At 46.1% G+C, this 24,672-nt stretch overlaps 1 protein-coding gene and 1 long non-coding RNA gene across 2 annotated transcripts in view; both read right to left on the reverse strand.

The window, feature by feature from the left end:
* Positions 1 to 2,346: 2,346 nt before the first annotated feature.
* Positions 2,347 to 24,672, reverse strand: part of LOC310957509 — a 98,172-nt gene continuing 75,846 nt past the window's right edge. The window contains exons 2-3 of the long non-coding RNA XR_014593510.1: positions 3,114 to 5,607; positions 2,347 to 2,869 (exon numbers count right to left, since the gene is read on the reverse strand). This is a non-coding gene — a long non-coding RNA (uncharacterized lncRNA). The remainder of the gene's footprint in view (positions 2,870 to 3,113; positions 5,608 to 24,672) is intronic.
* rab2a (RAB2A, member RAS oncogene family) overlaps positions 5,320 to 24,672 on the reverse strand; it is a 33,159-nt gene continuing 13,806 nt past the window's right edge. Inside the window, exons 4-8 of the mRNA XM_083928093.1 lie at positions 22,698 to 22,780; positions 19,317 to 19,409; positions 18,512 to 18,623; positions 12,440 to 12,508; positions 5,320 to 6,341 (exon numbers count right to left, since the gene is read on the reverse strand). Coding sequence (XP_083784219.1) covers positions 6,246 to 6,341; positions 12,440 to 12,508; positions 18,512 to 18,623; positions 19,317 to 19,409; positions 22,698 to 22,780 — 453 coding nt within the window. The 3' untranslated portion in view covers positions 5,320 to 6,245. The remainder of the gene's footprint in view (positions 6,342 to 12,439; positions 12,509 to 18,511; positions 18,624 to 19,316; positions 19,410 to 22,697; positions 22,781 to 24,672) is intronic.

Consider the following 24,672-nt stretch of genomic DNA (forward strand, 5'->3'; position numbering starts at 1 on the left):
AAATACAAGATAAAATAATTAAATGCTGAAATAAATAAATAAACTAATTAATTAATGAATAAATGCAGAAATAAATTAATAAATAACAAATAGCTGAAATAAGTGTACGAATGAATACAAGATAAAATAAATTAATGTAGAAATAAATAAATAAATGCTGAAATAAGTGTATAAATAATAATAATAAATGTATTTATTTTAATAAATACAAGATAAAATAATTAAATGCTGAAATAAATGTATAAATACATCAATAAATAAATAAATATAGAAATAAATAAATTCATTAATTAATAAATGCACAAATAAATAAATATGAATGCATTCATAAATGTATCAATCAATGCAGGAATAAATAAATGAATACAGAAACAAATTAATAAATGCATAAATACATAAATAAATGAATGTTGACATCAATGTAAAACATTAATTAATTTATTTATAAGATTATTTATTCATATATTTATGTATGCATTTACTTAATCATTAATTTATTAATGCATTTATTTACTAATGCATATGTTCAGCATTTATTGATTTCTTCCTGTATTTAGTTTTTTTAATAATAAAAAAACTGTAGAAAAGTTTCCATATGTTTCATAATCTAGTTCCCGTGAGTTTTGAATAATTAAGATGAATGTTTTTATATTTCTCCACAGGTACAAGAGATAAACCTTTATTTTTGCCACTTTAATGCGAAAAAAAACACATTTTTCTGCTCACACACACTCTCTCACTCTCTCACACACCTTCAGCCTCTTGTCCGGGCTCGGGTCTCGGGGGCAGCAGCTCCAGCAGGGGGATAAAGGCTTCATGTCCAGTCGCTGTAGACCAGAGGTGTGAAACTCAGGCCCGTGGGCCAAATCAGGCCCGTGGTGTAATTATGTTTGTCCCCTAAGATCATATCCAGGTTCTCTGAGAGCTGGTCCGCGAGTTTAAAGCACATCCACGTCTACTTTCCTGTTAACAAACATGAGCATCCATGCTGCCAGTCTCTGCAGACACACTGAATCCACCCCTCCCAAAAAACGACCAAAGAAAGATGGAGGACAGGAGCTTTCAGCAGATGATCTGTGTGTGAGGTAAAGAGCTGTTTGTCACCGTGGCTGTAACCAAAGAATCAAACAGAAGAAACACCACGACAAGAACAAGGAGCTGCACTGGAAAGGTTCAACGTTACACATCTGGAGAGAAGGAACACATGAACATTTGCAGACTTTTTTTCTTCTTTTAGTTAAGAAAGATGAAAACACCACAATGAAGCTACAAAATGACTAAAAACAGACGCAAAACACCACAAAAACGTGACAAAACAACTAAAAACAGACGCAAAACACCACAAAAAGATACAAAACGACTAAAAACAGACACAAAACACTACAAAAACGTGACAAAACGACTAAAACAAACGCAAAACACCACAAAATTGTGACAAAACGATTAAAAACAGACGCAAAACACCACAAAAACCTGACAAAACGACTAAAAACAGACGCAAAACACCACAATACGACGACAAAACGACTAAAAACAGATGAAAACACCACAAAAAGACTACAATACGACTAAAAACAGACGCAAAACACACAAAAGACGACAAAACGACTAAAAACAGATGAAAACACCACAAAAAGACGACAAAACGACTAAAAACAGACGCAAAACACCACAAAAAGACGACAAAACGACTAAAAACAGATTGAAAACACCACTAAAAGCGACAAATACTTAACAGACGCAAACACCACAAAATACGACAAAAAGACTAAAATCAGATGAAACATCACAAAACATGGTTTAAGTGTGAACGACCTCTTCACACAGCGTGGAAGAAGAAGACGACTCCCCTCAGTGAACACGTTCACACACACACGCCGGCTCAGACACGTGGTCGTGGTCGTTTCACGTAGAGCAGTGAACGCGTCGTCATACGCTGAACACGCAAACGCCCCCGACTGCACATGAGCACGGAAATGTTTCATTCATACGCAGAGTCCGCTCAGTCAGGCCGACCTTCATCTCTGACTGCTGAAGGTCGAACGGCACGGGTCAGGAGCGCAGCGGCCTGCCCTGCTCTGCGTGTGTGTGTGTGCCGTTGGTGGTGTGTGTGCCCGTGTGTGTGTGTGGACAGAAAAATACATGTTTTTAGAGTTTAGAATGTTGTTATTATAGTTTATTGTGATATCATTTTCATTTTTCTTTTTTAAGTTTTATTTTTCAATGACAACAGAATTACGAGTGAAGAGGAGAGGTGAGGAGGGAGGAGGGAGGAGGAGGAGAGGGGGAGAGGGAGGAGAGGAGGGCCACATAGATAAAGATAGCTAGATCCATAGATAGATAGATATAGATAGATAGATGCATCAGGTTTGCTTGATCCTCCCCTGTAACCCTGTGGTCACACACACACACACACACAAGCACACACACATGCACACGCACACTACATCTTGCTTTACAAACAATAATCATCAGAATAAGATTAATAACCGTTTGAATATATGTAGGAATAAAAAAAAACAGATGGAAAAGTAACACGAAGCCGAAGCTCGCTACAGTTTACAAAACGCAAAGAGATATGTGTGCATCGTCTGCGTACGCGTGTATATATGTATGTACTGTGGTGTGTGTGTGTGTGTGCGTGTGTGCGTGTGCGTGTGTGTGGTGCGCGTGTGTGTGCGTGTGTGTGTGTGTGCGTGGAGGGGACGGGAACTGAAATAATAAATGTTAACACGTGTTTGGATTTATTGTAAATGCCCTGATTCATAAAAAAAACACTCCGCGTGTCTCTGAGGCTGCGTTCACGTCACTTTAACGCTTTTCTCCCTCGATCGTTCGTGTTCGTGTTTGCGCTGTGAACAGATCTGCACTGTACGTCACACACACACACACACACACACACACACACACACACACACACACACACACACACACACACACACACACACACACACACACACACACACACACACACACACACACACACACACACACACACACACACACACACACACACACACACACACACACACACACACACACACACACCACACACACACACACACACACACACACACACACACACACACACACACACACACACACACACACACACACACACACACACACACACACACACACACACACACACACGCACGCACGTTGGAACCCCAACAACGAAAACAGGCACAGCCAGTTAGCGGCTAGCTGTTAGCGCAGCTGTAGTAACCGTAGCAACAGCCATTGTCGACTGCGCGCTCTCCTCCCAGTGAAGCAGGCGGAGGGACGGGCGCTACAACTGGCCAAAAGGTCGATCGTTCATGTTCTCTAACGTAGCGCTAGAGCAAGGTGGAAGTAGCACGCTAGCTAATTAGCTATCCGCTAACCAGTAACACCGTAATGCTTCTTCGTCACACTCTTGCACTTTGCCGTCACCTGACAACATTTACTGTAGGCGGTCTCGTCGAAGGCTCCCATCCTTCTGTTCAGTCGCGACGTAACGTCCTTTCAAAATAAGATTTCCGGGTCCAAGGCTCGTATTTCTCCAACGCTGTAGAGCCGCGTTCCCCGTTGTTTGAACAGATCTGAGTTTTTAAAAGATGAAAAGATGTTTAACTGACTAAGAGGTGATCGTGATCGTTCACATGTTCGAGCCGTTGTGTCTGTTTTTGTTTGGACCCGGAAATCTTATTTTGAAAGGGTGTTACGTCACTGAACAGACGGATGGGAAGTGATGCAAGGCTCCGGCAGGGACAACTCTGCTCACACTTTTCGTGCATTGCGTATGATGTTTTTTTGTTTTTGCGTTGTTTTGTGCTCGGCGCTCGGGTTTGGGCTCTGAAGCGCAGACTTCTCTCCATGCGGTGAGTCCTCCGGCGTCCACGAGGAGACAAAGTCCCACACACACGGACGTGGTGACGTGAACGCAGCCTGTAGTGTGCATCTACGCAGGAGTTCTGCTCGTCAGCGGTCAAACGCGGAACAAAAGGGGGGTGATTTGATTGGTTTAGGCAGCTGTCCAAATCTCTCAGGGGGCGGAGTTAAGGCAGGCAGCTGATTTCAACACAGATTCACGGGGTTCGTAGTTTTTATGTTTGTTTGTGTGGACAAAAAAAGGTAAACACAATAATTTGGCATAAAAAACACAGAGCTAACGTCAGCGGGAAAGAGAGAGAGAAGAGGAGGAGGAGGAGGAGGAGGAGGAGGAGGAGGAGGAGGGGGGAGGATAGAAGGGTAAAGCGGCGCCCGTTACATCGGGGGAAACCTCCAAGCAAAAGAAAACACTGCCGCAGTCATCGATCAAGCTCTAAACAGTAAACATTATATTTATACTTCTGCAAACTCATGGTTTAAAAAAAGAAAAGAAGAGGAGACACCGTGACATTTTCAGCTGGAGTCGGTTCTCCACCGGGACTTTTCAACGCCGCCGCTCCACCCGTGAACAGCCCGGCACCGTTCGGACTCGCCATTTAAAACAAGAGGGCGCTCGATGAGAAGGCCGCCCTTCACATGAGGGGTCGCCTCTCCCTACTCCCTTCTCACCCTCCATGAGTATGGAGAGGCTACCCCCATGAGAAGGGCGGCGCGACCCCCCCATAAGAAGGGCGGCGCGACCCCACCGACGAGAAGGGCAGCGCCGACCCCCCATGAGAAGGGCGGTGCCGACCCCTGATGGAAAATGGCGGAGCCGACTCCCAGATGAGAAGGGCGGTGCCGACCCCTGATGGAAAATGGCGGCCTAACGCGGATGAGAAGGATGGCGCCGCCCTTCTCATGGGGCTGAACAACCCCTCATGAGAAGGGCGGCGCCGACCCCCGATGAGAAGGGCGGCACGAGCCCCCTGATGAAAAGGGCGGCACCAGTCCCCTGATGAGAAGGGCGGCACCAGTCCCCTGATCGGGTCGGTGCCGCCCTTCTCATCCGGGGTCGGCGCCGCCCTTCTCATCCGGGGTCGATGGCGCCAAACCTGATGAGAAGGGCGGCGCTGGTTTAAATGAGTTAAAAACGCTAAAAAGCGTCTCGCAGGCGGTCTCGTTTCAACGCCCCGGTGGAGAAACCAACACGCGTCGCTGCACCTTTAACCCAAAGCAGCTACAGAACCTAAGGAGCCATATATACAGAGAGGTGCGATAAATACACTGAACAAAAACATTTCCTCTTGTTTTTTACGTTTGACTTCATAAACGGCGCCCGCTGCTCTCCACGCCACGGCGCCCGCTGCTCTCCACGCCACGGCGCCCGCTGCTCTCCACGCCACGCCCCTTAACGTTCCTTCGTCTTCTAACTTTCCCCCAAAAGGATCCATTTGCCCACACGTGACAGTTTGCTTCTTTTATTCTCTCCAGACATTTTAAAACACGTTTATTTGTTGTTGTTATTGTTGTTTTTAAGCCACAGCCACTTCGTAGTGTTCATTAAATACAAATCATCTGCAAATTAACACAAAAAAACAAAAAAAGACACAAAGACGAAGAGAGAGAGAACAAAAGAACGGAGAAACAGGGAAAGGAAGCACAAAAACAACATCTGCACTTTTGCTTTTTACGTGGATTACAGAGGGACTTGAACGCCTCACAGACCGACATACTGGAACACCTATATCGTCCCTATACACACACACACACACACACACACACAGGCATACAGGCACACACACACACACAGGCATACAGGCGCACACACACACGCAGACACATACAGGCACACACACACACACACACACACACACACACACACACACACACAGGCAGACACACACACACACACTCAACATGTAGAAACACGCCCTGCTATCAACGTGCTGCGTCACTTCTCCTCCAAACGTGTACAGATGTGTGTACGGACACGACGCGGCGTTTAATCACCGAACACACAGCTGCTCGACTTCTAATGATTCTGAGGTTCGGTCGGGTCCGAACGACCACTTCTCACTGATTTAGTGGAGTTTGTAAATCAAAAACATGGGTTTGTTTTGTTTGTTTGAATAAAGAAACGTCAGATTTTCTGAGGCTGAACCTGCGGGTGGAGGGTGGAGGGTGGAGCCGACCCGTCCCCGAGAGACGGGAGAGAGACGGACAAAGAGGGGGGGGGGGGGAGAGAGAGAGAGAGAGAGAGAGAGAGAGGTTAACAAACTGTTAGTGAGCCTGGACAGTTCTGTAGAAACGTAAGGGAGAGTCGGAGAGGAGGAGGAGGAGGAGGAGGAGGAGGAAGGGTCGGGTGGAGGTGCAGGTGTGGTTCTGGGGCTTCAGCAGCAGCCTCCTCCAGCCTGTTGGCCTCCCTGGCTCCCGGACAGCGTGGAGTTGGTGGTGGGATGCTGGGGTCCGATCTTGATGCCGTTCGCCTGCGAGGAGACAAAGACGAAGCAAAAGGAAGTGAGATCATCAGACATCAGAGGATCAGGAAATGACACGAGTGACTGGAAACACTTTAGAGCACGGACGTTCAACTGGAATATTCTTGGCCCTTTGTGAAAAGGTCATTCATGAACGCGGTCCTTTCACGTATCTCTCTTAGCGTCAAATCCCAGCACACTGGGAGACTTGCTCGCTCCCGCTACGCACGCTCCAGCGACGCACGCTCCAGCTACGCACGCTCCAGCTACGCACGCTCCAGCGACGCACGCTCCGCTACGCACGATCCCGCTGCGCACGCTCCCGCTGCGCACGCTCAAGCTACGCACGCTCCGCTACGCACGATCCCGCTGCGCACGCTCCCGCTACGCACGCTCAAGCTACGCACGCTCAAGCTACGCACGCTCAAGCTACGCACGCTCAAGCTACGCACGCTCAAGCTACGCACGCTCAAGCTACGCACGCTCAAGCTACGCAAGCTCCCTCTACGCAAGCTCCCTCTACGCAAGCTCCCGCTACGCAAGCTCCCACTCTGTTTCTGTGGTTAAATCTGTGGTTAAATGTTAAATCACCACATCAACGTCTCTTTCTACTCTGACATAAAGAAAACCGTCAGTTCACCAGAGAACGGACAGAGACGCCTTTGTTTCTGTCTCTGTGAAGCTTGTGTTTACTCTGCAGCCGTATCTGAGTGGAAAGAGGATGAATCCTGCTACTCTGCATTTATGTCACGTTCATTTTTGTCCAGTTTTTGGTGAATAGATGTTTCATATTGTCAGCCTGGTAAAGTCACTAGTTACTGAAGTTACTCGTCTCTCTTGGCAACTTGATTCCCCGAAAAAGCGCCTGTAAACAAATCTGAACGAGGTCCGTCTCCGTGCGGATCGACCCTAAAACAAAACCCTGAAGTTTTCACACTGAAACGAGCTCAGCGGCGTTTACAAATGTCTCCGTTTTAAGCGCTCAGAGACGCCGGAGTAGTGCGGACGTGAGGCGTCAACGTAGCAAAGGGGAGGAGCCTGAGGAAACGCCAATCATGCCGGAAAGTGTGTTCTTTTGTGGACAAACGCGGTCGCTCAGCTGTTTGCCTATGCGGACGTACGCGGACGTACGCGGGAGCTGGGAGGGTCAACTCCGATTGATGTCAGGTCCAAATTAACCGGATATTTATTTATATTATATTCACACAAAAGCTGCTTAATGTCTGGACAATCACAGGTTTGCGGTGCATGTGTGAACGGGGCTTTAATGTGTCTTTTGCAGACGTTCCCAGGAACTTCCCTTCATTTCAGTTTTAACTTGTTGTCGTTTGTTGGATTTGAACTCGAAACTCTGCGTTTTATCACCACCAGAGAACCTTTCATTACAGCTCTGAGCAAATAAAAACCTGGGAAGAACGAGCGGCTCTCGTGGTGCGAGACTAACGCGGCGCGGCGCCTGCGGGGGGCTCCTGTTAGATCACATCACAGAGGGAGCAACAGGTGCTGCTGCGCCGCACAGAAAGACCGGGAACCAGCAGCAGCAGCAGCACTCAAGGACACGAGGGGCAGGAAGAAAAGCACTTATAAAAGAAGAGGGGGGGGGGGGGGCAGGTGGGGGAGAGACGCCGCTCTTTCATCCCTCCCTCTCTGGATCGAACTGCTCACTTTCCCTCTCTGCGTTTCATCACGGCGCTCTCTCGCTCTCTCGCCCTCCGTATATATTTATCTCTCTCCATCTCAGAGTAACTCCCCCTCTTACGCTCGGTAGCAGCAGAGCCTCTGGGAAACACTGGATGCCTTTAAATCACATTTATTGAGCTAAGGCCATGTGTGTGTGTGTGTGTGTGTGTGTGTGTGAGTGAGAGAGTGTGTGTGTGTGTGGGTTCTCATAGTGGCTGCCAACATTTCTGGTGGGGCTTCCCTCTCTCTCTCTCTCAGCTGATGCGGTTTGGCCGGCCTGCCTTCGCTCCGTCTCACTGTTACTAATAACAAAAACACTCGCTGGCTGCAGGGCCCGACACACACACGCACACACACAGACACGCACACACACACACACACACAGACACAGACACACACACACACACACACACACACACAGACACACACACACACACACACAGTTCTGCTTTTATATCACACCGTCTGCGTGCACAGACGCGTTCACACATGCTTGTCGTCACGTGGTCCGTCAGCGTTTCCACTCTTTAGACATTATTTTCCACGCCGCTCGCTTAAAGGGACATTTCCTGGTTTTTCTCTCTGCGTGTTTCGGTTTTTGCCGCTATGATTGTTTTCAGGAGTGTGTGACGTAATGCGGTCGACGCTTCACCCTCAGATTCTTGCACGTTACGACTTTTGTCACAATCTTCCGACTTTTTTTTCTCAAAATATCACAATTTTTTCCCTTGAAATATTTCGATTTTTGTGTCAAAGTATTACATCCGAGCAGTTTTCACCCCTTTGAAAAGACGTCACGGTCCCGTAGCGTCCGTTACGTAGCAAAGATGGCGTCCTGTTGAAGGTGAGTAGTGTCAGGCGTTCCACACTCGACCGTCTGACCGTTGTGAGAGCAGCAGCCGGGCACTCTTATTGCTGCATGTCGCCGCGCTCCGTCAGGTGAACGCTCTCAAAAGAGTATAAAAGGTGGAAGCACGGGATTCGAGACGCAGCAAAAGTCCGACTGAACGAATGAAAATGGAGTTCAGGCTGAAAATCAGGCCCACGCTGGTCTTTCATTCGGTCGTTTGACAGAATCGAACCGGGTTTATAGCTGAAGGTGCACTCGGAGAGGCTCAGTTAGAGTGTGGGGCCTCAGTCCGCAGCTCGCACCAAAACAGGAAATGCTTCCGCTGCCGTTGAGGCTTCGGCTGAGGCGAATGGAAACAGAGCGGATGTTTGCAGGACGGAGGCGTTCTGGGGACACGAGGAGTCAAGGACGCAGTGGAGGAGCACGCGGTCGGGTTGGTCACACGTGTGTTAATACACTTTGAGCTCCACGTGAGGACGTTAAAAACATCTTCTTCTCTCTGTGTTGGTGCTTTTTCTCCAGACTGGATCAATCCGACCACAGCAGCGATCTGCGTTTGGGAAAATTGAGCGTCTGGAACACCGATCGCTGGTTTCACAGCTGATCACAGAGAGTGTCAGAGTTTCCGTAACCTGCGATTTTAACTTCGGGCTAAACGTCCGAGGAAACGACCGTTTCATGATTGTTAACGAGTGAGTTTGTTTTTGGACTCGACCGAAGGAAAATCATTCAGGTCCTCGTAGAACTGGGGTTACAGCCACGACACGACTAAATATCTGAATACTACGACTTTTTATCGCAATCTTTCGACATTTTCTTTCCGAAAATGAAGACTTTTGTTACAATACTCCCACGTTTTTCTCAGAATATTACGACTTTTTCCTAAGATTATTACAACTTCTGTGTCACAATCTCCTGATTTTTTTCTCGGAATATTACGACTTTTTAATCAAAAAAATTTCGACATTTTCTTTCCGAAGAATTCCGACTTTTGTCACAATCTCCCGACTTTTTTCTAAGAATATTACGACTTTTTTCTCTCGGAATATTACGACTTTTTATCAGAATCTTCCGACATTTTCTTTATGAAGAATTACGACTTTTGTTACAATCGTCCGACTCTTTTCTAAGAATATTACGACTTCTGTGTCACAATCTTCAGACGTTTTTTTCTGAAGAATTACGACTTTTGTCACAAAATATTACAACTTTTTTGGCACAATTTTCTGACTTTTTTCTCTCATTATTTAACTTTTTTTCCGTCACAATCTTTTGTCTCCACGTCCTCAGCAGATGTAGCGTGATCAGGAAGACGCTGTGAACTCCTCCAGCACCAGCTTAGTAACGTTTTATCCACTGGTTGACTTGTTTCACACAGACTGGAGCAGAAAGGATGATTCTCTCCAACGTGTTGGAACAGATTCACGGTGTTGGAGCCTTTCACTCACTTTCAGACGCCACGCTTTGAAAACTGCAGATCCATCTTCAACAACAACCTCCTGCTCGTTCAGGACACACACTAAACGCTCCACGCTCAACATTTAAAGAGCTTTTTTAACAGATATGAGGCTGAGTGTGACATTTTTACAGCTCTTCTTAACGCTTCAGGAGAGTGGCACCACGACTCTCTTACACACAAACCGACGCACACCAACGGGGACGAAACCGTGACGCTGTGAAAATGCGATTATAGCAACAATCTTTGTTGTTTAATGAGAACAGAGGTTTCAGCAGACGGCGTCCGTCAGTGTTTAGATGCAGTTAAAAACCTGATTATATGCGTTGAGACGATACCTTTTAAACTCCATGTAAACACGTTCTCACACCACGGTTATCAGATAAATAACGCCTTCAGTAACCCCAGGATTCGTGCATGTGGACGGCGTACCTGGAGTAATATCTGGTCACACATCTGCACACGCTCCGTAGGTTATAACTGCCCCTCCCCGCTCCGCAGCAGTAATTTTTGACCCAGAAATAGAAAAGATGAGGAAGCAACGGCGCCGAAAACCTGAAAAACAACGAGCACACGAGTGTTGCCTTTGAACCGACGCAGGACTCGGCATGGCAACCAACGTCACTACCAAGAAGACGTTTACTGTGTTCTCCGCGCTTTCCAAGTTATTGTGAATTTGACAAAAGGTCATCTGGAAGAATGAGCAGAGCGCCCCCTGCTGTACCGGAGGTGGAGTTACTCCGGTCGTTCTTCCCTTTCTAACCCTCTGGAACTGCAATAATCCCGTTGGTCACTTAGGGCGCACTCACACTGTCCCTCCGCACCGGGCAAAATCAGGTTTTTCGGCTAAAGCCTAGTGCGTTTGACCAGTGTGAGTGCACCCGCCTGAGAGAGGTTAGCTTTTGTAGAGCGCGTGCGCACTTGTACGAGCACGAGCACGAGGCCTACGGCGGTTCTGAGGTCATTTCCTGTGCGCCTGTTGGGACGTAGAAAAAAGAAGGAGGGACCATGCGCGGACATTTCAAACAATGGCGGTGAAAGGTTCACGTTGGTGTGATGCGGAGGTGGAGTGTTTACTGCAGATTTGGTCGATGAAAAGATTCAAAAACAGTCGACAAGACGCACAAAAACTCCGAGGTCTACGGAAAGATCTGGAAACAAAGCCACGCATCGCCATGACGTCATCAGTGCGTGTGACGTGTTACGGCGTGATGACGTATAGGCAGCAAGAAGCATTCTCCGAGGCCCAGGTAGTGTGAGTACAAACGGGCCTGGAGGGGGGGACAAGGACCCTAAAGCCCGGGGTGCGGTGCGTAAGGACAGTGTGAGTGCACCCTTAACCGGGGTAAGACCATGTGCGAGATTTGTTATTTTTGCTGCACAGCACAGGATGACAAAGAGGAGTTTCCACTATTGTTCGGGCATTTCCGTGTGCAGAGAGATCTTCATGAAACCGACCTGAGAACACCACATGTGGCGTCAACTGCATTTTGGGAGCTTTTTTTTTTAATGTGGAAGTAGCATGACTAACAGTCGCTGACAAGTGCGTACTTGCCGACGGGCTCGGTGTCTCGACTTTCCTGCCTGGGTGCCTGTTCCACTGAGAAGATAGCCGTCCGGTTGACTGGAGAGCAAACTGACTGACTTGCTTGCTGGATAGGAAGCTTACAGACTGACTGGCTGAGTGTTTGTTTTCTTGCCGAATGACTGAGACCCTGTGGGATGTGAGGAATTTATGAGCTGGCAAGATGCCGAGAGAGAGAGAGAGAGAGAGAGAGAGAGAGAGAGAGAGAGAGAGAGAGAGAGAGAGAGAGAGAGAGGAGTGAAGAAAGAGCCAGTGGAAAATAGAGCAGGGCAGAGGAGGAACGCAGGGAGTTTTGCTTGGCTGGAGTCAAAGGAAGCAGAGAAGAGGAGGCCCCCCTCTCATTTTAAAGAGAGAGGGAGCGTTGAGAACCACACACACACACACTCACACACACACACACACACACACACACACACACACACACACACACAGCTGGACGCGGAGGAGAAAAAAGACCGGACGAGAGGAGACGACGGCCTTAAACAAGAAGGGAGAGGTTTGAGGAGGAAGGAAAGGCAGAGAGAAGAGCGTCTCACCTCATTGTTGATATCAAACACTCCCTCCTGGATCTTCTCATAGATCTCCTTGGCTGTGTTGATGAAAGCCTGAGATAAGAGACAGGAAGTGAGAGAGGAGAGTCAGTTTTTATTCGTCTCTTGACTGTTAGGCTGCAACTAACAAGTATTTTCAGTATCAATCATCTAAAAAGCCGATCTCAGCTCAAGAAAGTCAAATAAACGTCTTGTTTTGTCTCAAAAACTCAAAGATATTCACTTTAATATGACGTAAAACAAAGAAAACACGAGGACATCTTCATATCTGAGAGGCTGAAAACTACATTTTCTGCCTTTTGTTGCATGAAAAATAAGCGTGACGATGAATTATCAGAGCGGTTGTAGTGGGGGGTAACGTGCTGGAACCGTTTCTTGGTGAACCACATTCGTGTGAGTCAACAAACAGATGAAGGCACAATCACGCCTGTACAGACACCAGAGCCAAACCTGTGCGGCCTCCGCAATAACCGGCCAGAGACACGGCACAGACGTAAATAAGAATAGTTCCTGAACCACAATAAGACAAACAAACCTGAGAGAAAGCAAACAAGGGTTGAACATTTTTACAAACGTTGTTTTCTTTTATTGTGACCAAGATACGGTCTGATAGATGTGCACGCGCTTCTACCTTTAAGAACGGATGCAACCTCTATGCTTATATACCTCAAAAGAACAGATGCAGGGTCTGCGTGTATGTACCTTTAAGACCGGATGGGGGGTCTGTGTGTATATACCTTTAAGACCGGATGGGACGTCTGCGTGTATACACCTTTAAGACTCAATGTAACGTCTGTGTGTATATACCTTTAAGACTCAATGTTACATCTGCGTGTATATACCTTTAAGACCGGACGGGATGTCTGCGTGTATGTACCTTTGAGAACAGATGCAGTGTATATACCTGTAAGACCGGATGCTACGTCTGCGTGTATATACCTTTAAGAACAGATGGGACGTCTGCGTGTATATACCTTTAAGACCGGATGCAGGGTCTGCATGTATGTACCTTTAAGACCAAATGCAGGGTCTGCATGTATATACCTTTAAGACCGAATGCGACGTCTGCGTGTATACACCTTTAAGACCGGCTGGGGCGACTGCGTGTATATACCTTTAAGAACAGTTGACTGTTTAGGATTGAGCCGTTTTTAAGCTCGATGAAATGCAACGCGATTCGCTTAAATAAATGTGAAGAAGGAGGAAGTTATAGCACATTTATTTATTATTTTGGTTGATTTTGTCCCAGTTTACAGTTTCAATGGGAAAACGCTCTAAATTGCACTTTTGTTGGGACATATTTACTGTTTTAAGAAGTAAAACGACCTAAAATAGAAGCCTTTAGGAGCCTTTGTTGGAAGATGGAGAAACACTTTGGAGCAGATTTGCTTTTTCTTGTCAACAGCTGCTACAAGAATAAGAGCTGAGCACAACACACACACACACACACACACACACACACACACACACACACACACACACACACACACACACACACACACACACACACACACACACACACACACACACACACACACACACACACACACACACACACACACACACACACACACACACACACACACACACACACACACACACACACACACACACACACACACACACACACACACACACACACACACACACACACACACCTTCCTGACAGCACTGTGAGGATCAGAGATGTTGGAATAAAGTCGCCTGTGACTGTGATATCGATGCGTTCGTCTCGTGGGACGGTCTCTCTCCGTGTTTGTGTCTCGAGGGTCTGAACCGAGAGCAACGAGGATCAACTTGTTGTGCAGCTTGTGTGATAATAACAGAAGCTGCAGGCCAAGAAGGAGACGAAGAAGACGAAGACGAAGTGAGTTTCTCAAGTCATTAAAGAACTGAACTGATGTCCTGAACTTCCATCTGACACCCAGTCTGAAAATAGAGCCAGGAGCCCAAGGGTGCTCTGTGGTGCGCTCTGTCCTGCTCACTTCTGTCCTCTTTCTCTCCTTCCTTCAGAAACACATCACTGCATCACTTCTTCCTTCGCCGCGCTCCACAATTGGGTTTCTTGTAAATGTTCAAAGTTCAGATGACTGCATAACAGGGAGGAAGTGAAAGGTGTAAAGCAAGGAGATAAAACATGGAGGAGGAGAGAAAGAGACGTCTTCTGGGGTCGTTTGGTCGATGTGATCGTGTCGTAGAGAGATGAGGACGGATAAATATACGGATGTATACGGCAGGATTCTCCGCTCTGACCTGCTCCAGCGTTGTGTTTGCGTGTAAAGGTAGAAACACTAAAGTGAGCTCTGATCTGCTCCAGCGTTGTGTTTGCGTGTAAAGGTAAAAACACTAAAGTGAGCTCTGATCTGCTCCGGCGTTGTGTTTGCGTGTAAAGGTAAAAACACTAAAGCTCTGCTCTGATCTGCTCCAGCGTTGTGTTTGCGTGTAAAGGTAAAAACACTAAAGTGAGCTCTGATCTGCTCCAGCGTTGTGTTTGCGTGTAAAGGTAAAAACACTAAAGTGAGCTCTGATCTGCTCCAGCGTTGTGTTTGCGTGTAAAGGTAAAAACACTAAAGTGAGCTCTGATCTGCTCACGCTGGCTCACGTGGCGTACGGGTTTCCGTAACAACAACAAACATGTGGGACTGTTTCCATCAGTGGGACGTTCAAGTGTCCTGGGTGGAGCCGAGGCGGTGGGAGGCTGCAGACCGTGCTGCAGATCTCTGTCAAGCTGTACGGCGTCCTGCTTCTCCGCTGTTAGGGAGAGAAGGGGAAGGACGTTTCCCAGCATGCACCAGCTCTGGGTGCTGTTGTGTGGCAGCGCTTCACAGCTCCACCTACACACCTGACAGATTTCCCCCAAAAGACGCTCGTCTAAACGCGGAGTAAAGAGTGAGAACGCAACGCCACTTTTGCGTTTCCTTTCTAGAACGTCTCCATCTAAACAGGACCTGAGAAAAGAGTGAAACTATTTAATTTCTAACGGTCAAACAGGAGGACGCCACGGTTTATTTCAGTGCTACGAGGTCGACACAGTCTACATCAGGTGGGAAATCAACTCGGCGGGTCATGGCGGTGCGGCTCCTAGCACTCCTCCTTGACCTCGCTGCTTCCCGGCGCCAAAACTTTCATGTCCTTCCAAAATATTATAAAGCTTCACGCCTTGGTGGTGTCATCCTTTATACGTTACGCCTACATATTAATCATTTTAAGCTCAAACTCGGGACATCTTTAAAGACACGTGTAATTTCTAACGCCCATTTTTCCCGCCCCTCCTCCGCTGTGAGTGGATGGCTGAGGTAAACACAGTGACATCCACGATCGCCGCCTTTAATTTCAAACCCCGGGCGACCAGAGAAGCTTGCGGCCTGCAGCTGGTGTTTTTAGTACAGGGTGTAAACACACACAAACACACACTACACCTTCAAGACAAACTACAGGTCTAGAGAGGAGGAAGAGAGGATCACAAGAAGAGAAGACCAGAAAAAATAAAGGAGACAAGGAAGAAGAGTTGGGAGGACGCAGAAAATGGGAAAAGATGAAAAATGAGAGAAATAAAGAAGCGAGGGGAGGGTCTGAGGGGAGGATGAGACGATGAGAAGATGCTTACAGGAATCTCTCTCTCTAAGGAACATCCCATCGGCCCCGGTGTCCACCCACAGACCCTGACGACAAACCCAGCGCACTGATTGGCTGCTGGATGTCGCTGAGAGGGAGGCGGGGTGGAGGTTATGAATATGTATGAACTATAACTGGTTGATATACTGCTGGAGAGAGAAAGGGAGATGATGGAGAAGAGGGAGGAGGAGGAGGAGGAAGAAATGAATGGGAGAGGGCAGGAGGACATGGAGGAGAAAGGGGGAGGAGGACACGCTGTGTGTGTGTGTGTGTGTGTGTGTGTGTGTGTGTGGGGGGGGGGTGGAAGGGAGGATGGGGGGGAGGTAAAGAGCAAATGATGGACGTCAAGGGATGAGGAGGGACGGAGCGAGGAGAGATGAAGGGAAGGGAGGAGAGCGGCGGTATCAGGAGGATTCAGAGGACACTAATGAGACAAATTAATCATACCACACACACACACACGCACCCACGCAAGCACACGCACGCACACGCACGCACACACACACCCCTCCCCCCCTCTAACCCCCGAGAGAGGGTGGTGTGGGTGTGTGTTTGCACGATATAGGCCACAGCAAGAGAAGGTAGAAAAAAAATCAATGTAAACAAACACGCACGCACTCACACACGCACACACACACACTCACACACACACGCACTCACACGCACACACACACGCACGCTCTCTCTGCGAGTCTCTGGCGGTCTGTGCGTCGCAGGATGGGATTATTTATGTGATTGGATAAGTGAGAGAGGGGTCCCCGAGGACGACGCCATGCATTCATTACACACAACAACACCAGGGGTGTGGCTCTGCGAGGGGTGGGGCCGAGCGCTAACTGTGCTAACGCTGCTAACGGGGCTGAGGTCAGGCTGCAGCGCGGTGACACACGACGCTTCAGGTAAACGTCGTGCGTCATCCTGATGAAACCATAAACACAGAAACGCTGATGCACAAGAACGACGTCTGAATCAGATATTAACAAAGCACTTCTACTCTAAATGTCTGAGGGAATATCATTTGAACATTGCAGTTTGGGTTTTAGGATCTAAAACGTCCCGTAGGGCGCTCAGTTTACATTAAAATGTCAGTTATATATATTTTATATCATAATTTGAACAATAACCAGCAGCTAAACTGTGTTAATGTGATATTTACATCATTTGAACGACACCTTTTTTCTCTTAAATGTCTTTTTTAAGTGGATTTTCTTGAGCTTCATATATAATTAACAGAAAAACGAATAATTAATAATGTAGTAATACGGGTTATTGTGCAAGTACAGCGCCCTATTTCGCTTTGTTGTTAATTCTCACCTTTATTATTAAATATATGGACCCGTCTTTAAGCACTTTTGTCTCTTTATTGTGTTTTGTTTGTACATTTGTCTTTAAGAAAGTCTATCCTACACATCCTCTATCAGAATCAACCTAATTATCCTATTTAATATTGTTTATTTATTATAATATTAATGATATTTATGATCCATCTTCTCTCACCATGTCTAAAAAGCAACAGCAGTGATATTGACGACGCTTTACCTTCTTCACACGTTGATTTTGCACTAAAGTTCTTAATAAAACGGGAAAATACTCATTAATTCTATTTGTCAAGTAAAGAATAGAATTACTAAAGTTAAATTAAAGCGTCGCTGACGGTGTTTACACAGATATATTAACACGTATCACAGGAATTACAAATAAAGAATATTAAATTCACACCGGAGTGTCAGAGAAAAGGCGATTATTTCATGAAGACCATTTGTTTCTCATGCTGCTGCAGAGGTTTGCTGTTATTTTCAGCAGCATTAGTGGTTAAAAAAGACCTTTGAATGCCTTCACTGTGCTGCCCCGAGCTAATCACTGTTAGCCACGTCTGGCTGTTAGCGACTCTTACACGGAAAAACCATGGGATGATTTTGGAATTACACTTTAACCATCGACTTGTTTGTGTTCTGTAGTTAATCTGTACACCTGCCTAAATGGGTTGGTTTGGAAAGCTAACGGTAGCACGTTCGTTAGCTTTGTGGTGCACACGCACTGAGGGGGAGGGGCGTCAATCTGCCAGACTTGCCCCGACTGCAGCTTTAGTGTAAATTCTGTTTTTATTCATTTGTGAATTAGTTGTTTTCATGCTCAAACAGTCAGTGTGTGTGTGTGCGTGTGCGTGTGTGTGTGCGTGCGTGTGTGCGTGTGTGCGTGTGTGCGTGTCTCTCTCTCTCTGCTCAGGTCAGAGCTCATCTGCTGGGTGAAGTAGTAACTGAAGATGCCCTGGGACTCAAGGCCAATGTGTGTGTGTGTGTGTGTGTGTGTGTGTGTGTGTGTGTGTGTGTGTGTGTGTGTGTGTGTGTGTGTGTGTGTGTGTGTGTGTGTGTGTGTGTGTGTGTGTGTGTGTGTGTGTGTGTGTGTGTGTGTGTGTGTGTGTGTGCGCTTGTGTGTGATTACCTCCTCTACATTAGAGGCAGTCTTGGCTGAAGTCTCCATGAATATGAGGCCGTGTTCTCTGGCGAACGCTTCTCCTTCCTCTTTCTTCACCTCTCTCCTCGACTCCAGGTCACTGAAAACACACACACACACACACACACACACACACACACACATGTGTTAACACGACGACACAACGTTTAAATTAACATTTGCATTTAACGGTCAGCTGAAAGCAGAACAACAGCAGAGAGGGACGATTAAATACTACAGTGCTGATGTGCTTCTGGCTCAAACGCGGATGAGTGTGTGTGTGTTCTGACGGACAGTTGTCAAAGTTTCTACGTGGAACATTTTGAACACACTCTTGTTGCGTAACGCTGTTGTGTAACGCAGGCTACCTGAGCCCTCGGTGCCGTGGAGAACACAGCTGAGGTTTGTTGCAGAAATGAACTTCCTGGTTTGAACACTTTAACCACAGCAGGATTAGTTTCTCTATCAGCAGCAGCAGCAGCGCTCTTTTGACATCTCTTCGTCTTACACAACGCTTCGTTACGCAACCTGAGGCGCAGAGTGACACGCGAGGATTGGACATGAGCGGATCGGACGTCTGTATTTAACTTAGTGTGGAAAAAGTTTGATTTAGATGTCACCAAAATCAAACTGTACCTTTTAAATCTTAGAAAAAGACGTGTGTATTGAATCGTATCAAATCATATCGTTGACTGAATATCGTGATATAAATCGTATCGTGAGATTGGTGCATCGCTACAGCCCCGGTCTCCTGCAGGACAGGACGTAACAGCCGCTGTGTGCCGCCTCTTACCTCTTGTTGCCGATGAGCATGATGACCATGTTGGAGTTGGAATGTTGGCGAGCGTCCTCTAACCAGGTCGTCAAGTGGTTGAAAGTGTCCCGTCTGTTAAACACAAACAGTCTTTATTAGTGCTATCAATCTTCCTCTTCACATGTATTCCTCATTGAGGGGGCGCCCGGTGACTCGGGGTCGAGCGTGCGCCCAATAAACAAGAGGCTGAAAGCAGCCCGGGTCCCGATCCGACCTCCCTGTGCTGCGTGTCCTCCTCTCTCGCTCTCTCCCCCGTTTTAGCCTATAAGTAATATTTCGCTATGTACCTGTTTAATGTCGGCATGTGATTGTTGTACGTTCTGTCCACCAGCGATCGAGACAGTTTGTTTACTATATGAACTATTAACGAGGAAATCTGGGAGAGATGCTAACAGTCGGACGTGGCTAACAGTGATTAGCTCGGGGCAGCACGGTGAAGGCTTTCAAAGGTCTTTTTTAACCACTAATGCTGCTGAAAATAACAGCAAACCTCTGCAGCAGCATGAGAAGAGTCCCTACACACACAACAAAGCACCAATAGGCTCCTTCCTTTGGGATTGACTTTGGTAATCCACTGTAATGGACTTTACTATGAGAGGAGCTGGTACAGGGGCCAGTAGGTAAGTCTTTAAAACACTCTTTAATAAACTCTGACTTCACTAACTACGCTGTTGCTGCTTTGTTGTGTGTGTAGGGACTCTTGTCATGCTGCTGCAGAGGTTTGCTGTTATTTTCAGCAGCATTAGTGGTTAAAAAAGACCTTTGAATGCCTTTAACTACTGCCCCGAGCTAATCACTGTTAGCCACTCTTCCAGATTTCTCCGTTAATAGGTCAAATACACATCAATAGATTTTAATTTTCCTCTTGAAATAATCTAAACTTCCTAAAAACATCTCACCTGTTCCTCCAACTAGGAACCTCTGACTACGAGATTACAGTGAAAAGACGAACCGAAGAAGTCGACGGACACTCGGGGAGCACAGCCCCAATTTTGACCTGGACAAAAGGTCACAGGGTCACGCGGATCATTAAGACTCAGCCTCTGGGGACCATGAAGATCGATAATAGATTTCATGTCCATCTGGCCGGTTAGTCGTCAATATATTTGGCTCTGGAAGCGCTGAAGCGTTGAATTGACGTGGGGAGTGACCTGCTGTTAGTGACGCATGGCGAGAGCAACAGCAGACATCCAATTTACACTTCACGCACGTCGGACGGCTCAGATAACGATCTGATCTCAGAGGTGCGAACGCATCCGTGAGGCGTTTAAGACTCTTCACTCCTCCTGTGAAATATCTCAAAGTGTCCCCGATGGATGGACGCAAAGTCTGGTTTTAGACCTTCATGGTTCCCAGATGAGGAATCCTCACGACTTTGACTTTTCCTCCGGTGAATTTCTAAACCATGATCGGATGAAATGCCGTAAGATGGCGTTCACACGTCTGTGCCTGTCAGGGTGAAGTGTGATCACTGTTACGATCCATCATCAGCTCAGCTCCTGTTCAGTTACTTGGTTTTATGACCGAATCCCTCAGCTGTCCTCGGAGTTTAGAGGTGATTAGAGTCGGACAGTGAATCAAAACTTCGATTTTCAATTAAGATTCTGGCTGAAAACGAGATTAGAATGATTATTGTGCTTCGTTCAGTTTCACAGTGATGTGTTGGTTTTGTGTTGGGATACAAAAAACACATGTGATCTCATTTACTTTGGTCTCTTTATACGATTTTTATACATTAAATAATATTTTTCAGCATCGTAGCAACCTCGCAGCTAGGTGTTCGGTTCATTGATGACTCTAAATCACCCGTAGGTGTGAATGGTTGTCTGTCTCTGTTCGTCTCTATGTGTCCTGTGATAGACTGGCGTCCTGTCCAGGGTGGACCCCGCCTCACGCCCGATGTCAGCTGGGATCGGCTCCAGCCCCCCACGACCCCGACAGGGACAAGAGGCTGAAGATGAATGAATGAATGAAAAATATATATTTTTCAGCACGTAGCAGTGCACTAATGTTACATCATTGTTGATATAATTTCTTTAAATCCAATTTCTTTGTTATTATTAGTTATTATGTTATAATGTATGGCTATACAGTTATTTTACTTATTGTATTATTTTCTCCCTTTTTCTAGTGAATTTATTCAGTTCCTAAAAACATCCACTGTGAATTTTTTTTTATAAATTTGAGTAATCGTGTTAAATAATCGTGATGATCATTTTCACTGTAATCGTGCAGCCCTAATAGCAAATGTTAGCATGCTAACACGCTAAGCAGGGTAAACACACCCGCTCAACATCAGCATGTTAGCATGTTGGTGTTAGCATGTTGGTGTTAGCATTGATACTGTTAGCATTGTTACTGTAAGCATGTTGGTGTTAGCATTGATACTGTTAGCATTGTTATTGTTAGCATTGTTACTGTTAGCATTGTAACTGTTAGCATGTTATTGTTAGCATGTAGTTCATACTGTCTGGACTTGCATCAGTGTTTGGTGCTACATGAACATTTTTAAATACCTAAAAACCTGCTAAGCTACAATATTTCTCTTCTTACAATATGCTCTTAATTTACAAGTATCAACTTCCCCCAGGGAGGAAAGGTTGCTTGTAATCCGTCTGTTCAGTGACGTAACACCCTTTCAAAAGGCCAGTGTGTGTCCAAACACACACTGGCCGGGATTTCCGGGTCCAAACGCTCCGTTGAAACAAAACAGACACAACGGACGAACATATGAACGATCACTATCATCTCTTTCATCAGTTAGATTCTTTTTCATCCATAAGAAAAAGGTAAAAGGACAATAACATTGTTTTTTAAAAACTCAGATCTGTTCAAACCACGGGGAACACGCCACTGCAGCGTCGCAGGAACCCAAGGCTTGGACATAGTACTTTAAAACGTAGTTACGTCACAACTTAAAGACTGGATGGTAGTAGAAATACGAGGCTTAGACCGAGAAAGCATATTTTGGAAGGGTGTTACGTCAAGTGATAGAACAATACATGGGCCGATATTTGTGTCTTTTAGGTGTATGTGTGCTGCTGCGTTCACCGTTTTTTACCCTGTCATTATTCAGTCAGGCGTCCACAGGAAGCTCCGTGCTGCTGGAGACGCCTTTTTAAAGTTCAATAAATGTTCCTTTTTATTTAAATTGAGACTCGTAACATTAGTTTTTATCATTTGTGTCATTTTTATGATGTAAATTGAGGGAGAAGAAGCAGAATCGGCTCCAAATAACAAGAAAATCAGTCCGTATCAGTCATCGGCCCTAAAAATCCATATGGGTCGTTCCCGATTTACGTTGCCCGATAGGACCGGACACAGTAGGGGTGTAAGGGTGCGTCTGATTGGTCCTGTTACCTTGTGATGTCATAAACTAGCAGAGCTCCTGCCGCTCCTCTGTAGTAAGACCTGGTGATGGACCGGAACGACTCCTGCCCAGCCTGCAGACACACACATGCATTTATTAATAAACAGAAATGGAAATCTGAATTATTGAGCCGACCACAGACAACGGCTGACTCAGGACTCTCAGGACTCTCAGCCCCGCTGTGATCCGCCCAGTCTTGTTTATTAAGTCTCGTCTCGTAAATATGTTTCTGTAGGAAGTCCTGATTCTCCGTCGGACTCCGGGTCCAGGTCTTTGGGTCAGCTGGAGGAGAGGACAGGACAGAGCACGGCCTGTAACTGGACACAATGGGGTTCTCTCTTTCTGTCACAATACCTTTCTTTCTCTCCGCGCGTGTGCACAACCTCACAGTTACACTATTTATGAACAACACGGAGGAGGGTCAGCACCAAAATCCATAGTCTCTCCCGGGTTAGGTCGCCTCATACCTCGATAACAATAAACAGCCGATATGAAATAATGGTTTTCTAACCTCCAGTGTGAATTAAATACTTAGAAAATGAAGTTTTTTAATGATTCTTTAGAGCAAAATGAACACAACATGCAAGTAAATGGTGCATTATTTGACATTGTGATAAAAACAAAACAAATATAAACAATAAACCATTTTAGATCGTTTGACGTTACGTACCTTCCCTTGTTTTATCGACTTTATCTCTAATTCACCGGATCTGCTCGTGTTCGTTACGTAACTCAGTTGATATTAATCACACTGAACTGTACTTCCATACCTTTTCAATGCCGCATGTTTTAAAACGATCTCTTGTTTCACTTTTATATTTGACACTATTGAAAGCTAACCGGCGCTAGCATGCGGCTAACATTAGCTTAGCAGTTAGCCTGCAGCTGCACTTTCTTAGAGAAACCACAGAACTCTGAAATCCTCCGGTGAGGCAACATGTTGTCGTCCCTGTGAGTTATGTAAACAAACAAAGACTGACGGAGGTGCGGGCTCTGACGGAGACTTCGCGGTGCATTCAGGTGCACCTCGGAGAAACGTAAACTCACGCAGTAAAGAACCCTTCTGCCATCTAGAAGTTCACTGCTACTGTGTGCACAGGAATGCAGGATTAATACTGTAAATAATAACTATATTAATAATTACTGCTTTTATTAAAGATAGTGCGACTTGATGCTGCTCATGGGGGAATTGTTGGGTCTCTGTAAATGCTATTAAGTCAGAGTGTGGTCTTTACCTACTCTGTAAAGTGTCCTGAGACAACTTTTGTTATGATTTGGCACTGTAAATAAAATTGAATTGAGCATGTTGTTAACTTCTTGAAGCATCGAGCGTCATATTTTAAATGCTAGCAGTGTATAAAAGTTTACAAATCTGGTTTTGTGCTTACTTTGTGTTCATGTAAAGTTTGTTTATGAAACCAAATGTTCAGATAATGTTCCCTCAGATACTTCAGATCACATTTCCTGAGAAGTTTCACTTAATCTACTCGTTAAATCGTCAATTTAGACGTCGTGACTGTGTATCAGGAAGTCTCAATATGATTTTTTTAACTATATCAATCATTGATGTCGACAATTATTGAATTATCAACCTCTGAACCGGTCGGCTCGCTACCTGTCTGACGCAGATTAGCCTCTGGGGGACAACGGCTAATACTTCCAGCGGATTTACGGGGCCGCGACTCCTCTTCCGAGCGGTGGCCATCGGGTGTTTTTACACTGGACAGCAAGCCGGCAATTTAGCCGCCTTTGGGCCGGCGTGGTCTGCGTATTCAGACAGATCAAGGTATAACACCGACCTGATTTAGCCCCTAAATGTGTCGGCTCGGACCCTACACACACTGGCGACTGGATTTCCATGTAAATAAGATTTTCTGCGGCTCGCCGGCACATTTGGCGGTGGTGTCGATAAGGTGAACTGTTGTGCGACCCACAGCCCGATGTTTTAAAAGCAGAAAAACTGCT

The sequence above is a fragment of the Echiichthys vipera genome (genome assembly GCF_963691815.1).
Source record: "Echiichthys vipera genome assembly, chromosome: 15".
NCBI classification, from domain to species: Eukaryota; Metazoa; Chordata; class Actinopteri; order Perciformes; family Trachinidae; genus Echiichthys; species Echiichthys vipera.